General features: G+C 43.3%; 1 protein-coding gene and 37 non-coding genes across 40 annotated transcripts in view; 37 read left to right on the top strand and 1 right to left on the bottom strand.

Moving 5' to 3' along the window:
- LOC142893905 (ORM1-like protein 3) overlaps positions 1-2,284 on the bottom strand; it is a 3,472-nt gene extending 1,188 nt beyond the window's left edge. Inside the window, exons 1-3 of one of the 3 annotated variants that reach the window (XM_076034876.1) lie at positions 1,993-2,284; positions 990-1,252; positions 592-743 (exon numbers count right to left, since the gene is read on the bottom strand). In XM_076034876.1, the coding sequence (XP_075890991.1) occupies positions 592-743; positions 990-1,163 (326 nt within the window). In that variant the 5' untranslated portion in view covers positions 1,164-1,252; positions 1,993-2,284. Of the gene's footprint in view, positions 1-591; positions 744-989; positions 1,253-1,992 lie in introns of those variants that run through there. The other 2 variants (XM_076034874.1, XM_076034877.1) reach the window with 2 other exon arrangements.
- A 1,149-nt stretch (positions 2,285-3,433) lies between these two features.
- trnaa-ugc (transfer RNA alanine (anticodon UGC)) lies at positions 3,434-3,505 on the top strand. The gene has a single exon. It is a non-coding gene; the product is annotated as a tRNA-Ala (tRNA).
- A 145-nt stretch (positions 3,506-3,650) lies between these two features.
- Positions 3,651-3,722, top strand: trnap-agg (transfer RNA proline (anticodon AGG)). The gene has a single exon. It is a non-coding gene; the product is annotated as a tRNA-Pro (tRNA).
- Positions 3,723-3,802: 80 nt separating this feature from the next.
- Positions 3,803-3,874, top strand: trnap-cgg (transfer RNA proline (anticodon CGG)). Its single transcript has one exon. It is a non-coding gene; the product is annotated as a tRNA-Pro (tRNA).
- A 248-nt stretch (positions 3,875-4,122) lies between these two features.
- On the top strand, positions 4,123-4,194 carry trnap-ugg (transfer RNA proline (anticodon UGG)). The gene has a single exon. It is a non-coding gene; the product is annotated as a tRNA-Pro (tRNA).
- A 386-nt stretch (positions 4,195-4,580) lies between these two features.
- On the top strand, positions 4,581-4,652 carry trnaa-ugc (transfer RNA alanine (anticodon UGC)). Its single transcript has one exon. It is a non-coding gene; the product is annotated as a tRNA-Ala (tRNA).
- A 145-nt stretch (positions 4,653-4,797) lies between these two features.
- Positions 4,798-4,869, top strand: trnap-agg (transfer RNA proline (anticodon AGG)). The gene has a single exon. It is a non-coding gene; the product is annotated as a tRNA-Pro (tRNA).
- A 248-nt stretch (positions 4,870-5,117) lies between these two features.
- Positions 5,118-5,189, top strand: trnap-ugg (transfer RNA proline (anticodon UGG)). Its single transcript has one exon. It is a non-coding gene; the product is annotated as a tRNA-Pro (tRNA).
- Positions 5,190-5,269: 80 nt separating this feature from the next.
- Positions 5,270-5,341, top strand: trnap-ugg (transfer RNA proline (anticodon UGG)). The gene has a single exon. It is a non-coding gene; the product is annotated as a tRNA-Pro (tRNA).
- Positions 5,342-5,637: 296 nt separating this feature from the next.
- On the top strand, positions 5,638-5,709 carry trnap-agg (transfer RNA proline (anticodon AGG)). The gene has a single exon. It is a non-coding gene; the product is annotated as a tRNA-Pro (tRNA).
- A 248-nt stretch (positions 5,710-5,957) lies between these two features.
- On the top strand, positions 5,958-6,029 carry trnap-ugg (transfer RNA proline (anticodon UGG)). The gene has a single exon. It is a non-coding gene; the product is annotated as a tRNA-Pro (tRNA).
- An 80-nt stretch (positions 6,030-6,109) lies between these two features.
- On the top strand, positions 6,110-6,181 carry trnap-ugg (transfer RNA proline (anticodon UGG)). Its single transcript has one exon. It is a non-coding gene; the product is annotated as a tRNA-Pro (tRNA).
- A 296-nt stretch (positions 6,182-6,477) lies between these two features.
- Positions 6,478-6,549, top strand: trnap-agg (transfer RNA proline (anticodon AGG)). The gene has a single exon. It is a non-coding gene; the product is annotated as a tRNA-Pro (tRNA).
- Positions 6,550-6,949: 400 nt separating this feature from the next.
- Positions 6,950-7,021, top strand: trnap-ugg (transfer RNA proline (anticodon UGG)). The gene has a single exon. It is a non-coding gene; the product is annotated as a tRNA-Pro (tRNA).
- A 296-nt stretch (positions 7,022-7,317) lies between these two features.
- Positions 7,318-7,389, top strand: trnap-ugg (transfer RNA proline (anticodon UGG)). The gene has a single exon. It is a non-coding gene; the product is annotated as a tRNA-Pro (tRNA).
- Positions 7,390-7,469: 80 nt separating this feature from the next.
- Positions 7,470-7,541, top strand: trnap-cgg (transfer RNA proline (anticodon CGG)). The gene has a single exon. It is a non-coding gene; the product is annotated as a tRNA-Pro (tRNA).
- Positions 7,542-7,934: 393 nt separating this feature from the next.
- Positions 7,935-8,006, top strand: trnaa-ugc (transfer RNA alanine (anticodon UGC)). The gene has a single exon. It is a non-coding gene; the product is annotated as a tRNA-Ala (tRNA).
- Positions 8,007-8,554: 548 nt separating this feature from the next.
- On the top strand, positions 8,555-8,626 carry trnap-ugg (transfer RNA proline (anticodon UGG)). The gene has a single exon. It is a non-coding gene; the product is annotated as a tRNA-Pro (tRNA).
- Positions 8,627-8,706: 80 nt separating this feature from the next.
- On the top strand, positions 8,707-8,778 carry trnap-ugg (transfer RNA proline (anticodon UGG)). Its single transcript has one exon. It is a non-coding gene; the product is annotated as a tRNA-Pro (tRNA).
- A 79-nt stretch (positions 8,779-8,857) lies between these two features.
- trnap-cgg (transfer RNA proline (anticodon CGG)) lies at positions 8,858-8,929 on the top strand. The gene has a single exon. It is a non-coding gene; the product is annotated as a tRNA-Pro (tRNA).
- A 386-nt stretch (positions 8,930-9,315) lies between these two features.
- Positions 9,316-9,387, top strand: trnaa-ugc (transfer RNA alanine (anticodon UGC)). Its single transcript has one exon. It is a non-coding gene; the product is annotated as a tRNA-Ala (tRNA).
- A 145-nt stretch (positions 9,388-9,532) lies between these two features.
- On the top strand, positions 9,533-9,604 carry trnap-agg (transfer RNA proline (anticodon AGG)). Its single transcript has one exon. It is a non-coding gene; the product is annotated as a tRNA-Pro (tRNA).
- Positions 9,605-9,852: 248 nt separating this feature from the next.
- On the top strand, positions 9,853-9,924 carry trnap-ugg (transfer RNA proline (anticodon UGG)). The gene has a single exon. It is a non-coding gene; the product is annotated as a tRNA-Pro (tRNA).
- An 80-nt stretch (positions 9,925-10,004) lies between these two features.
- trnap-ugg (transfer RNA proline (anticodon UGG)) lies at positions 10,005-10,076 on the top strand. Its single transcript has one exon. It is a non-coding gene; the product is annotated as a tRNA-Pro (tRNA).
- Positions 10,077-10,156: 80 nt separating this feature from the next.
- Positions 10,157-10,228, top strand: trnap-cgg (transfer RNA proline (anticodon CGG)). The gene has a single exon. It is a non-coding gene; the product is annotated as a tRNA-Pro (tRNA).
- A 386-nt stretch (positions 10,229-10,614) lies between these two features.
- trnaa-ugc (transfer RNA alanine (anticodon UGC)) lies at positions 10,615-10,686 on the top strand. The gene has a single exon. It is a non-coding gene; the product is annotated as a tRNA-Ala (tRNA).
- Positions 10,687-10,994: 308 nt separating this feature from the next.
- On the top strand, positions 10,995-11,066 carry trnap-ugg (transfer RNA proline (anticodon UGG)). Its single transcript has one exon. It is a non-coding gene; the product is annotated as a tRNA-Pro (tRNA).
- A 142-nt stretch (positions 11,067-11,208) lies between these two features.
- Positions 11,209-11,280, top strand: trnap-cgg (transfer RNA proline (anticodon CGG)). Its single transcript has one exon. It is a non-coding gene; the product is annotated as a tRNA-Pro (tRNA).
- A 386-nt stretch (positions 11,281-11,666) lies between these two features.
- On the top strand, positions 11,667-11,738 carry trnaa-ugc (transfer RNA alanine (anticodon UGC)). The gene has a single exon. It is a non-coding gene; the product is annotated as a tRNA-Ala (tRNA).
- Positions 11,739-12,341: 603 nt separating this feature from the next.
- Positions 12,342-12,413, top strand: trnaa-ugc (transfer RNA alanine (anticodon UGC)). Its single transcript has one exon. It is a non-coding gene; the product is annotated as a tRNA-Ala (tRNA).
- Positions 12,414-12,558: 145 nt separating this feature from the next.
- Positions 12,559-12,630, top strand: trnap-agg (transfer RNA proline (anticodon AGG)). The gene has a single exon. It is a non-coding gene; the product is annotated as a tRNA-Pro (tRNA).
- A 248-nt stretch (positions 12,631-12,878) lies between these two features.
- Positions 12,879-12,950, top strand: trnap-ugg (transfer RNA proline (anticodon UGG)). The gene has a single exon. It is a non-coding gene; the product is annotated as a tRNA-Pro (tRNA).
- Positions 12,951-13,030: 80 nt separating this feature from the next.
- trnap-cgg (transfer RNA proline (anticodon CGG)) lies at positions 13,031-13,102 on the top strand. The gene has a single exon. It is a non-coding gene; the product is annotated as a tRNA-Pro (tRNA).
- A 386-nt stretch (positions 13,103-13,488) lies between these two features.
- On the top strand, positions 13,489-13,560 carry trnaa-ugc (transfer RNA alanine (anticodon UGC)). The gene has a single exon. It is a non-coding gene; the product is annotated as a tRNA-Ala (tRNA).
- Positions 13,561-13,705: 145 nt separating this feature from the next.
- trnap-agg (transfer RNA proline (anticodon AGG)) lies at positions 13,706-13,777 on the top strand. The gene has a single exon. It is a non-coding gene; the product is annotated as a tRNA-Pro (tRNA).
- A 248-nt stretch (positions 13,778-14,025) lies between these two features.
- trnap-agg (transfer RNA proline (anticodon AGG)) lies at positions 14,026-14,097 on the top strand. Its single transcript has one exon. It is a non-coding gene; the product is annotated as a tRNA-Pro (tRNA).
- Positions 14,098-14,345: 248 nt separating this feature from the next.
- trnap-ugg (transfer RNA proline (anticodon UGG)) lies at positions 14,346-14,417 on the top strand. Its single transcript has one exon. It is a non-coding gene; the product is annotated as a tRNA-Pro (tRNA).
- An 80-nt stretch (positions 14,418-14,497) lies between these two features.
- Positions 14,498-14,569, top strand: trnap-cgg (transfer RNA proline (anticodon CGG)). Its single transcript has one exon. It is a non-coding gene; the product is annotated as a tRNA-Pro (tRNA).
- The last annotated feature ends 121 nt before the right edge of the window (positions 14,570-14,690 follow it).

Below are 14,690 nucleotides of genomic sequence, written 5' to 3'. Positions count from 1 at the left end.
ATGCTGGATGGAAACTGGCATCACACATTCAGAGAGAGCTAAATTATATTACATCATTCACAATCGCTGCCATGCTGTTTTCCAATTGCTGTGTAACTGAATTATGATGTATGGACAGGTATGAGGTAATTGCGACTAAATAGAGGTATTTAACATTCTTCTAATACCTCATTAGGCCTGCGTCAGCAACTCTGCAGGACTTATACAGAGTACTGCACAGCAGACATCTGTATTCAGTAGTGTAGCGTGCATGTGCAAAAACTGCTCTCAAGAAAATGTTCAGCACTGAGCTGTGAAATCAAGCTCCAGAGACCAAAGAGCTTAATACCTGCAGAACTTCGCTGACTAATAAGGACATGAAAAAAGCAGTAATGAGGGCAGCGAGGGCCCCTGATAAAGTTTAAGCTCCGCTAATATGCGAGCATCAACGACAGACGCTGAGTAGAAGTAGCAAAAGGTTTCAGCATGTCGCTTTGCCAAAAATGACAACATTCACTCTGTCACGTTCTACTCTACTTGTTTCTTTGTGTGCACGTGGATGTGCTCAACCTTTGCAGAGAGCCGAATGTTCGTTCGTGGCGAGACACTTACAGCACAATAGGTGTGATGGTGAGGAACTTCCTCGAGGCGGTGAACTGCACTCCGTAGTCCATCTGCTCCCAGTGCGTGAGCAGCCGGGCCTTGCCCTGGTCCGGCGTCTCGAACGGCGTGCCTTTGACCGTGTGCAGGAGCAGGTACATGCACTGCCAAAAGCAAGAGGGCGAAAGGTGTGAGCCTCCAACATCAAGCAGGACAGGTAGAGCACCAAAAAAGAAGCTTCCTCATAGATACAACTAAAATATTTGAAGTGTAGGAAATGCCTCACGACTGTATTAAGACACATCAGTGGACTTTTCCTTGATAACTGGGGCTAAAAAATTATCACAATTTCAGACGAAAATAGTATTTTCCTGCTGCTGCCAGCTTTTAGCACCTCCTGCTGCACTGACCAAATTGTGGATGAGGTTGGTGAGGGTCCAGACCACGGGCACGCTGGCGAAGGGGATGCTGAGCAGGATGACGTGCAGCAGGCCGATGCCCAGGATGTAGGACAGCCACATCCCTCTGCTGTTCATCACTCGTGTGTTGGGGTTCACCTCGCTGTGTGCCGTACCCACGTTCATGGTGCACAGGGACGTCTCCAATATCCTCCAAAACAACCAGGTTTGTTAAAAGCAATGTCAGAGCAATTGTCTGATGGTATGTTCACTGTCTGCAAAACATTGCACGTTTATTTTTTGCCGTCCAATTATTTGTATAAATCAAACTAATTTAGACTAGCAGATCACGGAGTATCCTTAACTATAAAACCCTGATCATTTTGGGGCCTGTGCATGTTTGGAATAGAGGTAGACAGATTCTCCAGTTAAGACAGTGAGTAGCGACTCTGAGGGAAAATAATAGCTTCGAAATTGTTATCTCAAATAAGACGTTTGGAAGTTGAGTTAAACCATCTCACTTCAAGCCAAGTGCGCTTCAGGGTGAAATTAGTCAAACTTGTTGTCTCGACAAACGTCGAACAGTGTCTCATGCTTTTGGAGAGGATATTAAAGACGGATATAACGTTATGACATGACGTGGTGTGAAGCACATACACATTGGAGTTTCCATCATCGTCCACCACTGATAAGACGCGCTCTACGGCGACTTTAACGGACACCTGCCAGCCAATCAGAAGCCAACATTGTCCTGGGGCCATGGTATCAACGGAACACGGGCTAAATTAGAAATTAGCTTATTTGTAAGACAGAGTCAAGTCACAGGGCGAGTTAGGACACAGAAAGTCAGTGGAAACAACGAAGGCGCTTGGTGCTGCCTGTGAGCCCCCAAATTAAAGCGGTAACAAGATTATGCATAACGTAAGACTCCTCTGTGAGTTCCTCCGCACAGCAGCAGCCAATAAAGTTCATGTAATAGATTTCAGCAATACAGGGAAAAATAGAAAATACTCACTGCAGTCAAAAGTGGGTTTAACTCCAGCGTTGGGAGTCCGTTATCAGTTTCGTTGTTGCTGTTATTTTTTCACTCCCTGATTGATGGCCTCAATAATGCAATTGGCATTTTCATTTGACCACCGGCGACATTCTGTTCTTTCGGTCACACTTCCGGTGTCTTCCCGGAGCTCCCGCCGTGCTGCTGAGTGCCGCGGCCGGCTCCCGGTTTCACGAAAAGCCGAGACACGGACACTTTTCCTCCGTCCTCACAGACAACAGCTGGTGACAACACGGCACACTTCGTGATGTAACGTCACCGCTATTCGCTTCCACGCCCCCCTCCACTGGTGCGCTCCCCTGCAATTGGTTAACGGTTGTCACGTGGCATCAAACTGACCTACAGCTATGGAATGCGTTGAAAGGCCGAGTAGTACGCCCACTTTTGACGTCAGCAGCGAAAGGGTTCGGGGGACGTGCCCTGATAATCACATTCAATTCTAAAATTTATGTCACAACAACAACATCCATCTTTTAAATTGTGATTTTTATTTAGATTATTTTACAACAATAACTTACAATATTAACATAAAATATATACCTATATATAAAAATGTCACATTTTTAGTCACATAGGCATTTATTCTATGAGTTATATGTGTGTGCGTGTGTGTGCGTATGTGTGCGTGCGTGCGTGCGTGCGTGCGTGTGTTTGTCCCATTCACAATTAAAGCTAATAAATACATTCTGTCCAATTTCTATCGGTCTAGTTCATTTTAACACACACACACACACACACATAAACCGTAAAGTTTAACAGATTTTTATTATGTGATGGAATCAACAAACTGCAACTGACTCTCTAAGCTACCAAGCTTAGATACTTTTTTGACCTTAACCATAACAGTGATTGCCATACCATTGGAGAAGCGAGAAGAAGATATTTCTAAAGGTTGTATGGGTTGTGTAAGGCCCTGTTTGCACTTGGTCATTTCATGTGTTTTTTGCCAATCGGAATACGAAAAACGCATGAAATGACCAAGTGCAAACAGTCCAAATCCGTTTCGACATCCGAATACCGCCTAAATACCTTTCATTTAAACCGATGATTTGATAAATGAAGAATTTATATCTGCTCTGATGAAAGAAAGACCACATGTTGCGCTCGCTGGTCTCGGGGTATAAATCTCTCTTCAGGTGGAAGAGGTCCCTCGTTCAAAACCTGGACAAGCCCATTGGTTGAAACTGCCTCTTTCTGAGGAGAAAGCTCAACGCATTTGTTTCTCCTCCTCTGAAAAACGTTCATGTGTTTGACTCGGTTGTGCTAGTGGAGGCAAGTAAGGCAACGTTTCCCATACAGATACGACAGTCCACTCAATGAAGTGAAAGTCATAGATTTTTTCTTGCGCTAGTTTGAACGAGCTTCATTCAATGTAAGAGTACTATATTTAGCTGGCAAAAGAGGGGATGTAGCTCAGTGGTAGAGCGTGTGCTTTGCATGTACAAGGTCCTGGGTTCAATCCCCAGCATCTCCAGTCTCTGGATGTGTGTTTCTAAAGGTAGCACAGCATTTTGGCTCATTTTTGTCATTCAATGAAAAGCGTCATTCTTTATTTAAAAACCATTGTTGTGATAAGATTAGATATTTTCTCTTCTTTGCTGAAAAATAATTATGTCTAGGGCTCGTTGGTCTAGGGGTATGATTCTCGCTTAGGGTGCGAGAGGTCCCGGGTTCAAATCCCGGACGAGCCCATTAATAGGAACAGCTTATTCTAAACTTTAGTCTTTGTAACTGAAGATTGTTTTTCACATCTAAAAAGGACCACATCTAGGGCTCGTTGGTCTAGGGGTATGATTCTCGCTTCGGGTGCGAGAGGTCCCGGGTTCAAATCCCGGACGAGCCCTTTCATTTAAACCGATGATTTGAAACTGTAGTTGCGGTAAATGAAGAATTTATATCTGCTCTGATGAAAGAAAGACCACATGTTGCGCTCGCTGGTCTCGGGGTATAAATCTCTCTTCAGGTGGAACAGGTCCCTCGTTCAAAACCTGGACAAGCCCATTGGTTGAAACTGCTCATTGAAAGTTCTTGCTATTGTAAATGAAGAATGTATCCCTTCTCCACTGAAAAAGAAACAACAAACATATGTATGGCTCGTTGGTCTAGGGGTATGATTCTCGCTTTGGGTGCGAGAGGTCCCGGGTTCAAATCCCGGACGAGCCCTTTCATTTAAACCGATGATTTGAAACTGTAGTTGCGGTAAATGAAGAATTTATATCTGCTCTGATGAAAGAAAGACCACATGTTGCGCTCGCTGGTCTCGGGGTATAAATCTCTCTTCAGGTGGAAGAGGTCCCTCGTTCAAAACCTGGACAAGCCCATTGGTTGAAACTGCCTCTTTCTGAGGAGAAAGCTCAACGCATTTGTTTCTCCTCCTCTGAAAAACGTTCATGTGTTTGACTCGGTTGTGCTAGTGGAGGCAAGTAAGGCAACGTTTCCCATACAGATACGACAGTCCACTCAATGAAGTGAAAGTCATAGATTTTTTCTTGCGCTAGTTTGAACGAGCTTCATTCAATGTAAGAGTACTATATTTAGCTGGCAAAAGAGGGGATGTAGCTCAGTGGTAGAGCGTGTGCTTTGCATGTACAAGGTCCTGGGTTCAATCCCCAGCATCTCCAGTCTCTGGATGTGTGTTTCTAAAGGTAGCACAGCATTTTGGCTCATTTTTGTCATTCAATGAAAAGCGTCATTCTTTATTTAAAAACCATTGTTGTGATAAGATTAGATATTTTCTCTTCTTTGCTGAAAAATAATTATGTCTAGGGCTCGTTGGTCTAGGGGTATGATTCTCGCTTAGGGTGTGAGAGGTCCCGGGTTCAAATCCCGGATGAGCCCTTTCATTTAAACCGATGATTTGAAACTGTATTTGCGGTAAATGAAGAATTTATATCTGCTCTGATGAAAGAAAGACTACATGTTGAGCTCGCTGGTCTCGGGGTATAAATCTCTCTTCAGGTGGAAGAGGTCCCTCATTTAAAACCTGGACAATCCCATTGGTTGAAACTGCTCATTTAAAGTTCTTGCTGTTGTAAATGAAGAATGTATCCCTTCTCCACTGAAAAAGAAACAACAAACATATGTATGGCTCGTTGGTCTAGGGGTATGATTCTTGCTTTGGGTGCGAGAGGTCCCGGGTTCAAATCCCGGACGAGCCCATTAATAGGAACAGCTTATTCTAAACTTTAGTCTTTGTAACTGAAGATTGTTTTTCACATCTAAAAAGGACCATATCTAGGGCTCGTTGGTCTAGGGGTATGATTCTCGCTTTGGGTACGAGAGGTCCAGGGTTCAAATCCCGGACGAGCCCTTTCATTTAAACCGATGATTTGAAACTGTAGTTGCTGTAAATGAAGAATTTATATCTGCTCTGATGAAAGAAAGACCAAATGCGGTAAATGAAGAATTTATATCTGCTCTGATGAAAGAAAGACCACATGTTGAGCTCGCTGGTCTCGGGGTATAAATCTTTCTTCAGGTGGAAGAGGTCCCTCGTTTAAAACCTGGACAAGCCCATTGGTTGAAACTGCTCATTGACACTCCTAGCTGTTGTAAATGAAGAATGTATCCCTTCTCCACTGAAAAAGAAACAACAAACATATGTATGGCTCGTTGGTCTAGGGGTATGATTCTCGCTTAGGGTGTGAGAGGTCCCGGGTTCAAATCCCGGATGAGCCCTTTCATTTAAACCGATGATTTGAAACTGTATTTGCGGTAAATGAAGAATTTATATCTGCTCTGATGAAAGAAAGACTACATGTTGAGCTCGCTGGTCTCGGGGTATAAATCTCTCTTCAGGTGGAAGAGGTCCCTCATTTAAAACCTGGACAATCCCATTGGTTGAAACTGCTCATTTAAAGTTCTTGCTGTTGTAAATGAAGAATGTATCCCTTCTCCACTGAAAAAGAAACAACAAACATATGTATGGCTCGTTGGTCTAGGGGTATGATTCTTGCTTTGGGTGCGAGAGGTCCCGGGTTCAAATCCCGGACGAGCCCATTAATAGGAACAGCTTATTCTAAACTTTAGTCTTTGTAACTGAAGATTGTTTTTCACATCTAAAAAGGACCATATCTAGGGCTCGTTGGTCTAGGGGTATGATTCTCGCTTTGGGTGCGAGAGGTCCAGGGTTCAAATCCCGGACGAGCCCTTTCATTTAAACCGATGATTTGAAACTGTAGTTGCTGTAAATGAAGAATTTATATCTGCTCTGATGAAAGAAAGACCAAATGCGGTAAATGAAGAATTTATATCTGCTCTGATGAAAGAAAGACCACATGTTGAGCTCGCTGGTCTCGGGGTATAAATCTTTCTTCAGGTGGAAGAGGTCCCTCGTTTAAAACCTGGACAAGCCCATTGGTTGAAACTGCTCATTGACAGTCCTAGCTGTTGTAAATGAAGAATGTATCCCTTCTCCACTGAAAAAGAAACAACAAACATATGTATGGCTCGTTGGTCTAGGGGTATGATTCTCGCTTAGGGTGTGAGAGGTCCCGGGTTCAAATCCCGGATGAGCCCTTTCATTTAAACCGATGATTTGAAACTGTATTTGCGGTAAATGAAGAATTTATATCTGCTCTGATGAAAGAAAGACCACATGTTGAGCTCGCTGGTCTCGGGGTATAAATCTCTCTTCAGGTGGAAGAGGTCCCTCATTTAAAACCTGGACAATCCCATTGGTTGAAACTGCTCATTTAAAGTTCTTGCTGTTGTAAATGAAGAATGTATCCCTTCTCCACTGAAAAAGAAACAACAAACATATGTATGGCTCGTTGGTCTAGGGGTATGATTCTTGCTTTGGGTGCGAGAGGTCCCGGGTTAAAATCCTGGACGAGCCCATTAATAGGAACAGCTTATTCTAAACTTTAGTCTTTGTAACTGAAGATTGTTTTTCACATCTAAAAAGGACCATATCTAGGGCTCGTTGGTCTAGGGGTATGATTCTCGCTTTGGGTGCGAGAGGTCCAGGGTTCAAATCCCGGACGAGCCCTTTCATTTAAACCGATGATTTGAAACTGTAGTTGCTGTAAATGAAGAATTTATATCTGCTCTGATGAAAGAAAGACCAAATGCGGTAAATGAAGAATTTATATCTGCTCTGATGAAAGAAAGACCACATGTTGAGCTCGCTGGTCTCGGGGTATAAATCTTTCTTCAGGTGGAAGAGGTCCCTCGTTTAAAACCTGGACAAGCCCATTGGTTGAAACTGCTCATTGACAGTCCTAGCTGTTGTAAATGAAGAATGTATCCCTTCTCCACTGAAAAAGAAACAACAAACATATGTATGGCTCGTTGGTCTAGGGGTATGATTCTCGCTTTGGGTGCGAGAGGTCCCGGGTTCAAATCCCGGACGAGCCCATTAATAGGAACAGATTATTCTAAACTTTAGTCTTTGTAACTGAAGATTGTTTTTCACATCTAAAAAGGACCACATCTAGGGCTCGTTGGTCTAGGGGTATGATTCTCGCTTCGGGTGCGAGAGGTCCCGGGTTCAAATCCCGGACGAGCCCTTTCATTTAAACCGATGATTTGAAACTGTAGTTGCGGTAAATGAAGAATTTATATCTGCTCTGATGAAAGAAAGACCACATGTTGCGCTCGCTGGTCTCGGGGTATAAATCTCTCTTCAGGTGGAAGAGGTCCCTCGTTCAAAACCTGGACAAGCCCATTGGTTGAAACTGCCTCTTTCTGAGGAGAAAGCGCAACGCATTTGTTTCTCCTCCTCTGAAAAACGTTCATGTGTTTGACTCGGTTGTGCTAGTGGAGGCAAGTAAGGCAACGTTTCCCATACAGATACGACAGCCACCTGTCCACTCAATGAAGTGAAAGTCATAGATTTTTTCTTGCGCTAGTTTGAACGAGCTTCATTCAATGTAAGAGTACTATATTTAGCTGGCAAAAGAGGGGATGTAGCTCAGTGGTAGAGCGTGTGCTTTGCATGTACAAGGTCCAGGGTTCAATCCCCAGCATCTCCAGTCTCTGGATGTGTGTTTCTAAAGGTAGCACAGCATTTTGGCTCATTTTTGTCATTCAATGAAAAGCAGCATTCTTTATTTAAAAACCATTGTTGTGATAAGATTAGATATTTTCTCTTCTTTGCTGAAAAATAATTATGTCTAGGGCTCGTTGGTCTAGGGGTATGTTTCTCGCTGAGGGTGCGAGAGGTCCCGGGTTCAAATCCCGGATGAGCCCTTTCATTTAAACCGATGATTTGAAACTGTATTTGCGGTAAATGAAGAATTTATATCTGCTCTGATGAAAGAAAGACCACATGTTGAGCTCGCTGGTCTTGAGGTATAAATCTCTCTTCAGGTGGAAGAGGTCCCTCGTTTAAAACCTGGACAAGCCCATTGGTTGAAACTGCTCATTGAAAGTCCTATCTGTTGTAAATGAAGAATGTATCCCTTCTCCACTGAAAAATAAACAACAAACATTGGTTGAAACTGCTCATTGAAAGTCCTATCTGTTGTAAATGAAGAATGTATCCCTTCTCCACTGAAAAAGAAACAACAAACATATGTATGGCTCGTTGGTCTAGGGGTATGATTCTCGCTTTGGGTGCGAGAGGTCCCGGGTTCAAATCCCGGACGAGCCCATTAATAGGAACAGCTCATTCTAAACTTTAGTCTTTGTAACTGAAGATTGTTTTTCACATCTAAAAAGGACCACATCTAGGGCTCGTTGGTCTAGGGGTATGATTCTCGCTTTGGGTGCGAGAGGTCCTGGGTTCAAATCCCGGACGAGCCCATTAATAGGAACAGTGTATTCTAAACTTTAGTTTTGTAACTGAAGATTGTTTTTCACATCTAAAAAGGACCACAACTAGGGCTCGTTGGTCTAGGGGTATGATTCTCGCTTCGGGTGCGAGAGGTCCCGGGTTCAAATCCCGGACGAGCCCTTTCATTTAAACCGATGATTTGAAACTGTAGTTGCGGTAAATGAAGAATTTATATCTGCTCTGATGAAAGAAAGACCACATGTTGCGCTCGCTGGTCTCGGGGTATAAATCTCTCTTCAGGTGAAAGAGGTCCCTCGTTCAAAACCTGGACAAGCCCATTGGTTGAAACTGCCTCTTTCTGAGGAGAAAGCGCAACGCATTTGTTTCTCCTCCTCTGAAAAACGTTCATGTGTTTGACTCGGTTGTGCTAGTGGAGGCAAGTAAGGCAACGTTTCCCATACAGATACGACAGTCCACTCAATGAAGTGAAAGTCATAGATTTTTTCTTGCGCTAGTTTGAACGAGCTTCATTCAATGTAAGAGTACTATATTTAGCTGGCAAAAGAGGGGATGTAGCTCAGTGGTAGAGCGTGTGCTTTGCATGTACAAGGTCCAGGGTTCAATCCCCAGAATCTCCAGTCTCTGGATGTGTGTTTCTAAAGGTAGCACAGCATTTTGGCTCATTTTTGTCATTCAATGAAAAGCAGCATTCTTTATTTAAAAACCATTGTTGTGATAAGATTAGATATTTTCTCTTCTTTGCTGAAAAATAATTATGTCTAGGGCTCGTTGGTCTAGGGGTATGATTCTCGCTTAGGGTGCGAGAGGTCCCGGGTTCAAATCCCGGACGAGCCCTTTCATTTAAACTGATGATTTGAAACTGTATTTGCGGTAAATGAAGAATTTATATCTGCTCTGATGAAAGAAAGACCACATGTTGCGCTCGCTGGTCTCGGGGTATAAATCTCTCTTCAGGTGGAACAGGTCCCTCGTCCAAAACCTGGACAAGCCCATTGGTTGAAACTGCTCATTGAAAGTCCTATCTGTTGTAAATGAAGAATGTATCCCTTCTCCACTGAAAAAGAAACAACAAACATATGTATGGCTCGTTGGTCTAGGGGTATGATTCTCGCTTTGGGTGCGAGAGGTCCCGGGTTAAAATCCCGGACGAGCCCATTAATATGAACAGCTTATTCTAAACTTTAGTCTTTGTAACTGAAGATTGTTTTTCACATCTAAAAAGGACCACATCTAGGGCTCGTTGGTCTAGGGGTATGATTCTCGCTTTGGGTGCGAGAGGTCCCGGGTTCAAATCCCGGACGAGCCCATTAATAGGAACAGTGTATTCTAAACTTTAGTCTTTGTAACTGAAGATTGTTTTTCACATCTAAAAAGGACCACAACTAGGGCTCGTTGGTCTAGGGGTATGATTCTCGCTTCGGGTGCGAGAGGTCCCGGGTTCAAATCCCGGACGAGCCCTTTCATTTAAACCGATGATTTGAAACTGTAGTTGCGGTAAATGAAGAATTTATATCTGCTCTGATGAAAGAAAGACCACATGTTGCGCTCGCTGGTCTCGGGGTATAAATCTCTCTTCAGGTGAAAGAGGTCCCTCGTTCAAAACCTGGACAAGCCCATTGGTTGAAACTGCCTCTTTCTGAGGAGAAAGCGCAACGCATTTGTTTCTCCTCCTCTGAAAAACGTTCATGTGTTTGACTCGGTTGTGCTAGTAGAGGCAAGTAAGGCAACGTTTCCCATACAGATAAGACAGTCCACTCAATGAAGTGAAAGTCATAGATTTTTTCTTGCGCTAGTTTGAACGAGCTTCATTCAATGTAAGAGTACTATATTTAGCTGGCAAAAGAGGGGATGTAGCTCAGTGGTAGAGCGTGTGCTTTGCATGTACAAGGTCCAGGGTTCAATCCCCAGCATCTCCAGTCTCTGGATGTGTGTTTCTAAAGGTAGCACAGCATTTTGGCTCATTTTTGTCATTCAATGAAAAGCAGCATTCTTTATTTAAAAACCATTGTTGTGATAAGATTAGATATTTTCTCTTCTTTGCTGAAAAATAATTATGTCTAGGGCTCGCTGGTCTCGGGGTATAAATCTCTCTTCAGGTGGAACAGGTCCCTCGTTCAAAACCTGGACAAGCCCATTGGTTGAAACTGCTCATTGAAAGTTCTTGCTATTGTAAATGAAGAATGTATCCCTTCTCCACTGAAAAAGAAACAACAAACATATGTATGGCTCGTTGGTCTAGGGGTATGATTCTCGCTTTGGGTGCGAGAGGTCCCGGGTTTAAATCCCGGACGAGCCCATTAATAGGAACAGTGTATTCTAATCTTTAGTCTTTGTAACTGAAGAATCCCGGACGAGCCCATTAATAGGAACAGCTTATTCTAAACTTTAGTCTTTGTAACTGAAGATTGTTTTTCACACCTAAAAAGGACCACATCTAGGGCTCGTTGGTCTAGGGGTATGATTCTCGATTCGGGTGCGAGAGGTCCCGGGTTCAAATCCCGGACGAGCCCTTTCATTTAAACCGATGATTTGAAACTGTAGTTGCGGTAAATGAAGAATTTATATCTGCTCTGATGAAAGAAAGACCACATGTTGCGCTCGCTGGTCTCGGGGTATAAATCTCTCTTCAGGTGAAAGAGGTCCCTCGTTCAAAACCTGGACAAGCCCATTGGTTGAAACTGCCTCTTTCTGAGGAGAAAGCGCAACGCATTTGTTTCTCCTCCTCTGAAAAACGTTCATGTGTTTGACTCGGTTGTGCTAGTGGAGGCAAGTAAGGCAACGTTTCCCATACAGATACGACAGTCCACTCAATGAAGTGAAAGTCATAGATTTTTTCTTGCGCTAGTTTGAACGAGCTTCATTCAATGTAAGAGTACTATATTTAACTGGCAAAAGAGGGGATGTAGCTCAGTGGTAGAGCGTGTGCTTTGCATGTACAAGGTCCAGGGTTCAATCCCCAGCATCTCCAGTCTCTGGATGTGTGTTTCTAAAGGTAGCACAGCATTTTGGCTCATTTTTGTCATTCAATGAAAAGCAGCATTCTTTATTTAAAAACCATTGTTGTGATAAGATTAGATATTTTCTCTTCTTTGCTGAAAAATAATTATGTCTAGGGCTAGTTGGTCTAGGGGTATGATTCTCGATTCGGGTGCGAGAGGTCCCGGGTTCAAATCCCGGACGAGCCCTTTCATTTAAACCGATGATTTGAAACTGTAGTTGCGGTAAATGAAGAATTTATATCTGCTCTGATGAAAGAAAGACCACATGTTGCGCTCGCTGGTCTCGGGGTATAAATCTCTCTTCAGGTGGAAGAGGTCCCTCGTTCAAAACCTGGACAAGCCCATTGGTTGAAACTGCCTCTTTCTGAGGAGAAAGCACAACGCATTTGTTTCTCCTCCTCTGAAAAACGTTAATGTGTTTGACTCGGTTGTGCTAGTGGAGGCAAGTAAGGCAACGTTTCCCATACAGATACGACAGTCCACTCAATGAAGTGAAAGTCATAGATTTTTTCTTGCGCTAGTTTGAACGAGCTTCATTCAATGTAAGAGTACTATATTTAGCTGGCAAAAGAGGGGATGTAGCTCAGTGGTAGAGCGTGTGCTTTGCATGTACAAGGTCCAGGGTTCAATCCCCAGCATCTCCAGTCTCTGGATGTGTGTTTCTAAAGGTAGCACAGCATTTTGGCTCATTTTTGTCATTCAATGAAAAGCAGCATTCTTTATTTAAAAACCATTGTTGTGATAAGATTAGATATTTTCTCTTCTTTGCTGAAAAATAATTATGTCTAGGGCTCGTTGGTCTAGGGGTATGATTCTCGCTTAGGGTGCGAGAGGTCCCGGGTTCAAATCCCGGATGAGCCCTTTCATTTAAACCGATGATTTGAAACTGTATTTGCGGTAAATGAAGAATTTCTATCTGCTCTGATGAAAGAAAGACCACATGTTGCGCTCGCTGGTCTCGGGGTATAAATCTCTCTTCAGGTGGAACAGGTCCCTCGTTCAAAACCTGGACAAGCCCATTGGTTGAAACTGCTCATTTAAAGTTCTTGCTGTTGTAAATGAAGAATGTATCCCTTCTCCACTGAAAAAGAAACAACAAACATATGTATGGCTCGTTGGTCTAGGGGTATGATTCTCGCTTTGGGTGCGAGAGGTCCCGGGTTAAAATCCTGGACGAGCCCATTAATAGGAACAGCTTATTCTAAACTTTAGTCTTTGTAACTGAAGATTGTTTTTCACATCTAAAAAGGACCACATCTAGGGCTCGTTGGTCTAGGGGTATGATTCTCGCTTCGGGTGCGAGAGGTCCCGGGTTCAAATCCCGGACGAGCCCTTTCATTTAAACCGATGATTTGAAACTGTAGTTGCGGTAAATGAAGAATTTATATCTGCTCTGATGAAAGAAAGACCACATGTTGCGCTCGCTGGTCTCGGGGTATAAATCTCTCTTCAGGTGGAAGAGGTCCCTCGTTCAAAACCTGGACAAGCCCATTGGTTGAAACTGCCTCTTTCTGAGGAGAAAGCTCAACGCATTTGTTTCTCCTCCTCTGAAAAACGTTCATGTGTTTGACTCGGTTGTGCTAGTTGAGGCAAGTAAGGCAACGTTTCCCATACAGATATGACAGTCCACTCAATGAAGTGAAAGTCATAGATTTTTTCTTGCGCTAGTTTGAACGAGCTTCATTCAATGTAAGAGTACTATATTTAGCTGGCAAAAGAGGGGATGTAGCTCAGTGGTAGAGCGTGTGCTTTGCATGTACAAGGTCCAGGGTTCAATCCCCAGCATCTCCAGTCTCTGGATGTGTGTTTCTAAAGGTAGCACAGCATTTTGGCTCATTTTTGTCATTCAATGAAAAGCAGCATTCTTTATTTAAAAACCATTGTTGTGATAAGATTAGATATTTTCTCTTCTTTGCTGAAAAATAATTATGTCTAGGGCTCGTTGGTCTAGGGGTATGATTCTCGCTTAGGGTGCGAGAGGTCCCGGGTTCAAATCCCGGATGAGCCCTTTCATTTAAACCGATGATTTGAAACTGTATTTGCGGTAAATGAAGAATTTATATCTGCTCTGATGAAAGAAAGACCACATGTTGAGCTCGCTGGTCTTGGGGTATAAATCTCTCTTCAGGTGGAAGAGGTCCCTCGTTTAAAACCTGGACAAGCCCATTGGTTGAAACTGCTCATTGAAAGTCCTATCTGTTGTAAATGAAGAATGTATCCCTTCTCCACTGAAAAAGAAACAACAAACATATGTATGGCTCGTTGGTCTAGGGGTATGATTATCGCTTAGGGTGCGAGAGGTCCCGGGTTCAAATCCCGGATGAGCCCTTTCATTTAAACCGATGATTTCAAACTGTATTTGCGGCAAATGAAGAATTTATATCTGCTCTGATGAAAGAAAGACCACATGTTGCGCTCGCTGGTCTCGGGGTATAAATCTCTCTTCAGGTGGAACAGGTCCCTCGTTCAAAACCTGGACAAGCCCATTGGTTGAAACTGCTCATTGAAAGTTCTTGCTATTGTAAATGAAGAATGTATCCCTTCTCCACTGAAAAAGAAACAACAAACATATGTATGGCTCGTTGGTCTAGGGGTATGATTCTCGCTTTGGGTGCGACAGGTCCCGGGTTCAAATCCCGGACGAGCCCATTAATAGGAACAGCTTATTCTAAACTTTAGTCTTTGTAACTGAAGATTGTTTTTCACATCTAAAAAGGACCACATCTAGGGCTCGTTGGTCTAGGGGTATGATTCTCGCTTCGGGTGCGAGAGGTCCCGGGTTCAAATCCCGGACGAGCCCTTTCATTTAAACCGATGATTTGAAACTGTAGTTGCGGTAAATGAAGAATTTATATCTGTTCTGATGAAAGAAAGACCACATGTTGCGCTCGCTGGTCTCGGGGTATAAATCTCTCTTCAGG

Source organism: Nelusetta ayraudi, unplaced genomic scaffold (assembly GCF_046127955.1).
Source record: "Nelusetta ayraudi isolate G7.1 ecotype Tasmania unplaced genomic scaffold, CSIRO-AGI_Nayr_v1 ptg000042l, whole genome shotgun sequence".
Classification (NCBI taxonomy): Eukaryota; Metazoa; Chordata; class Actinopteri; order Tetraodontiformes; family Monacanthidae; genus Nelusetta; species Nelusetta ayraudi.
The sequence above is the reverse complement of the archived record's forward strand: the minus strand, read 5'-3'. Positions and strand labels throughout refer to the sequence as shown.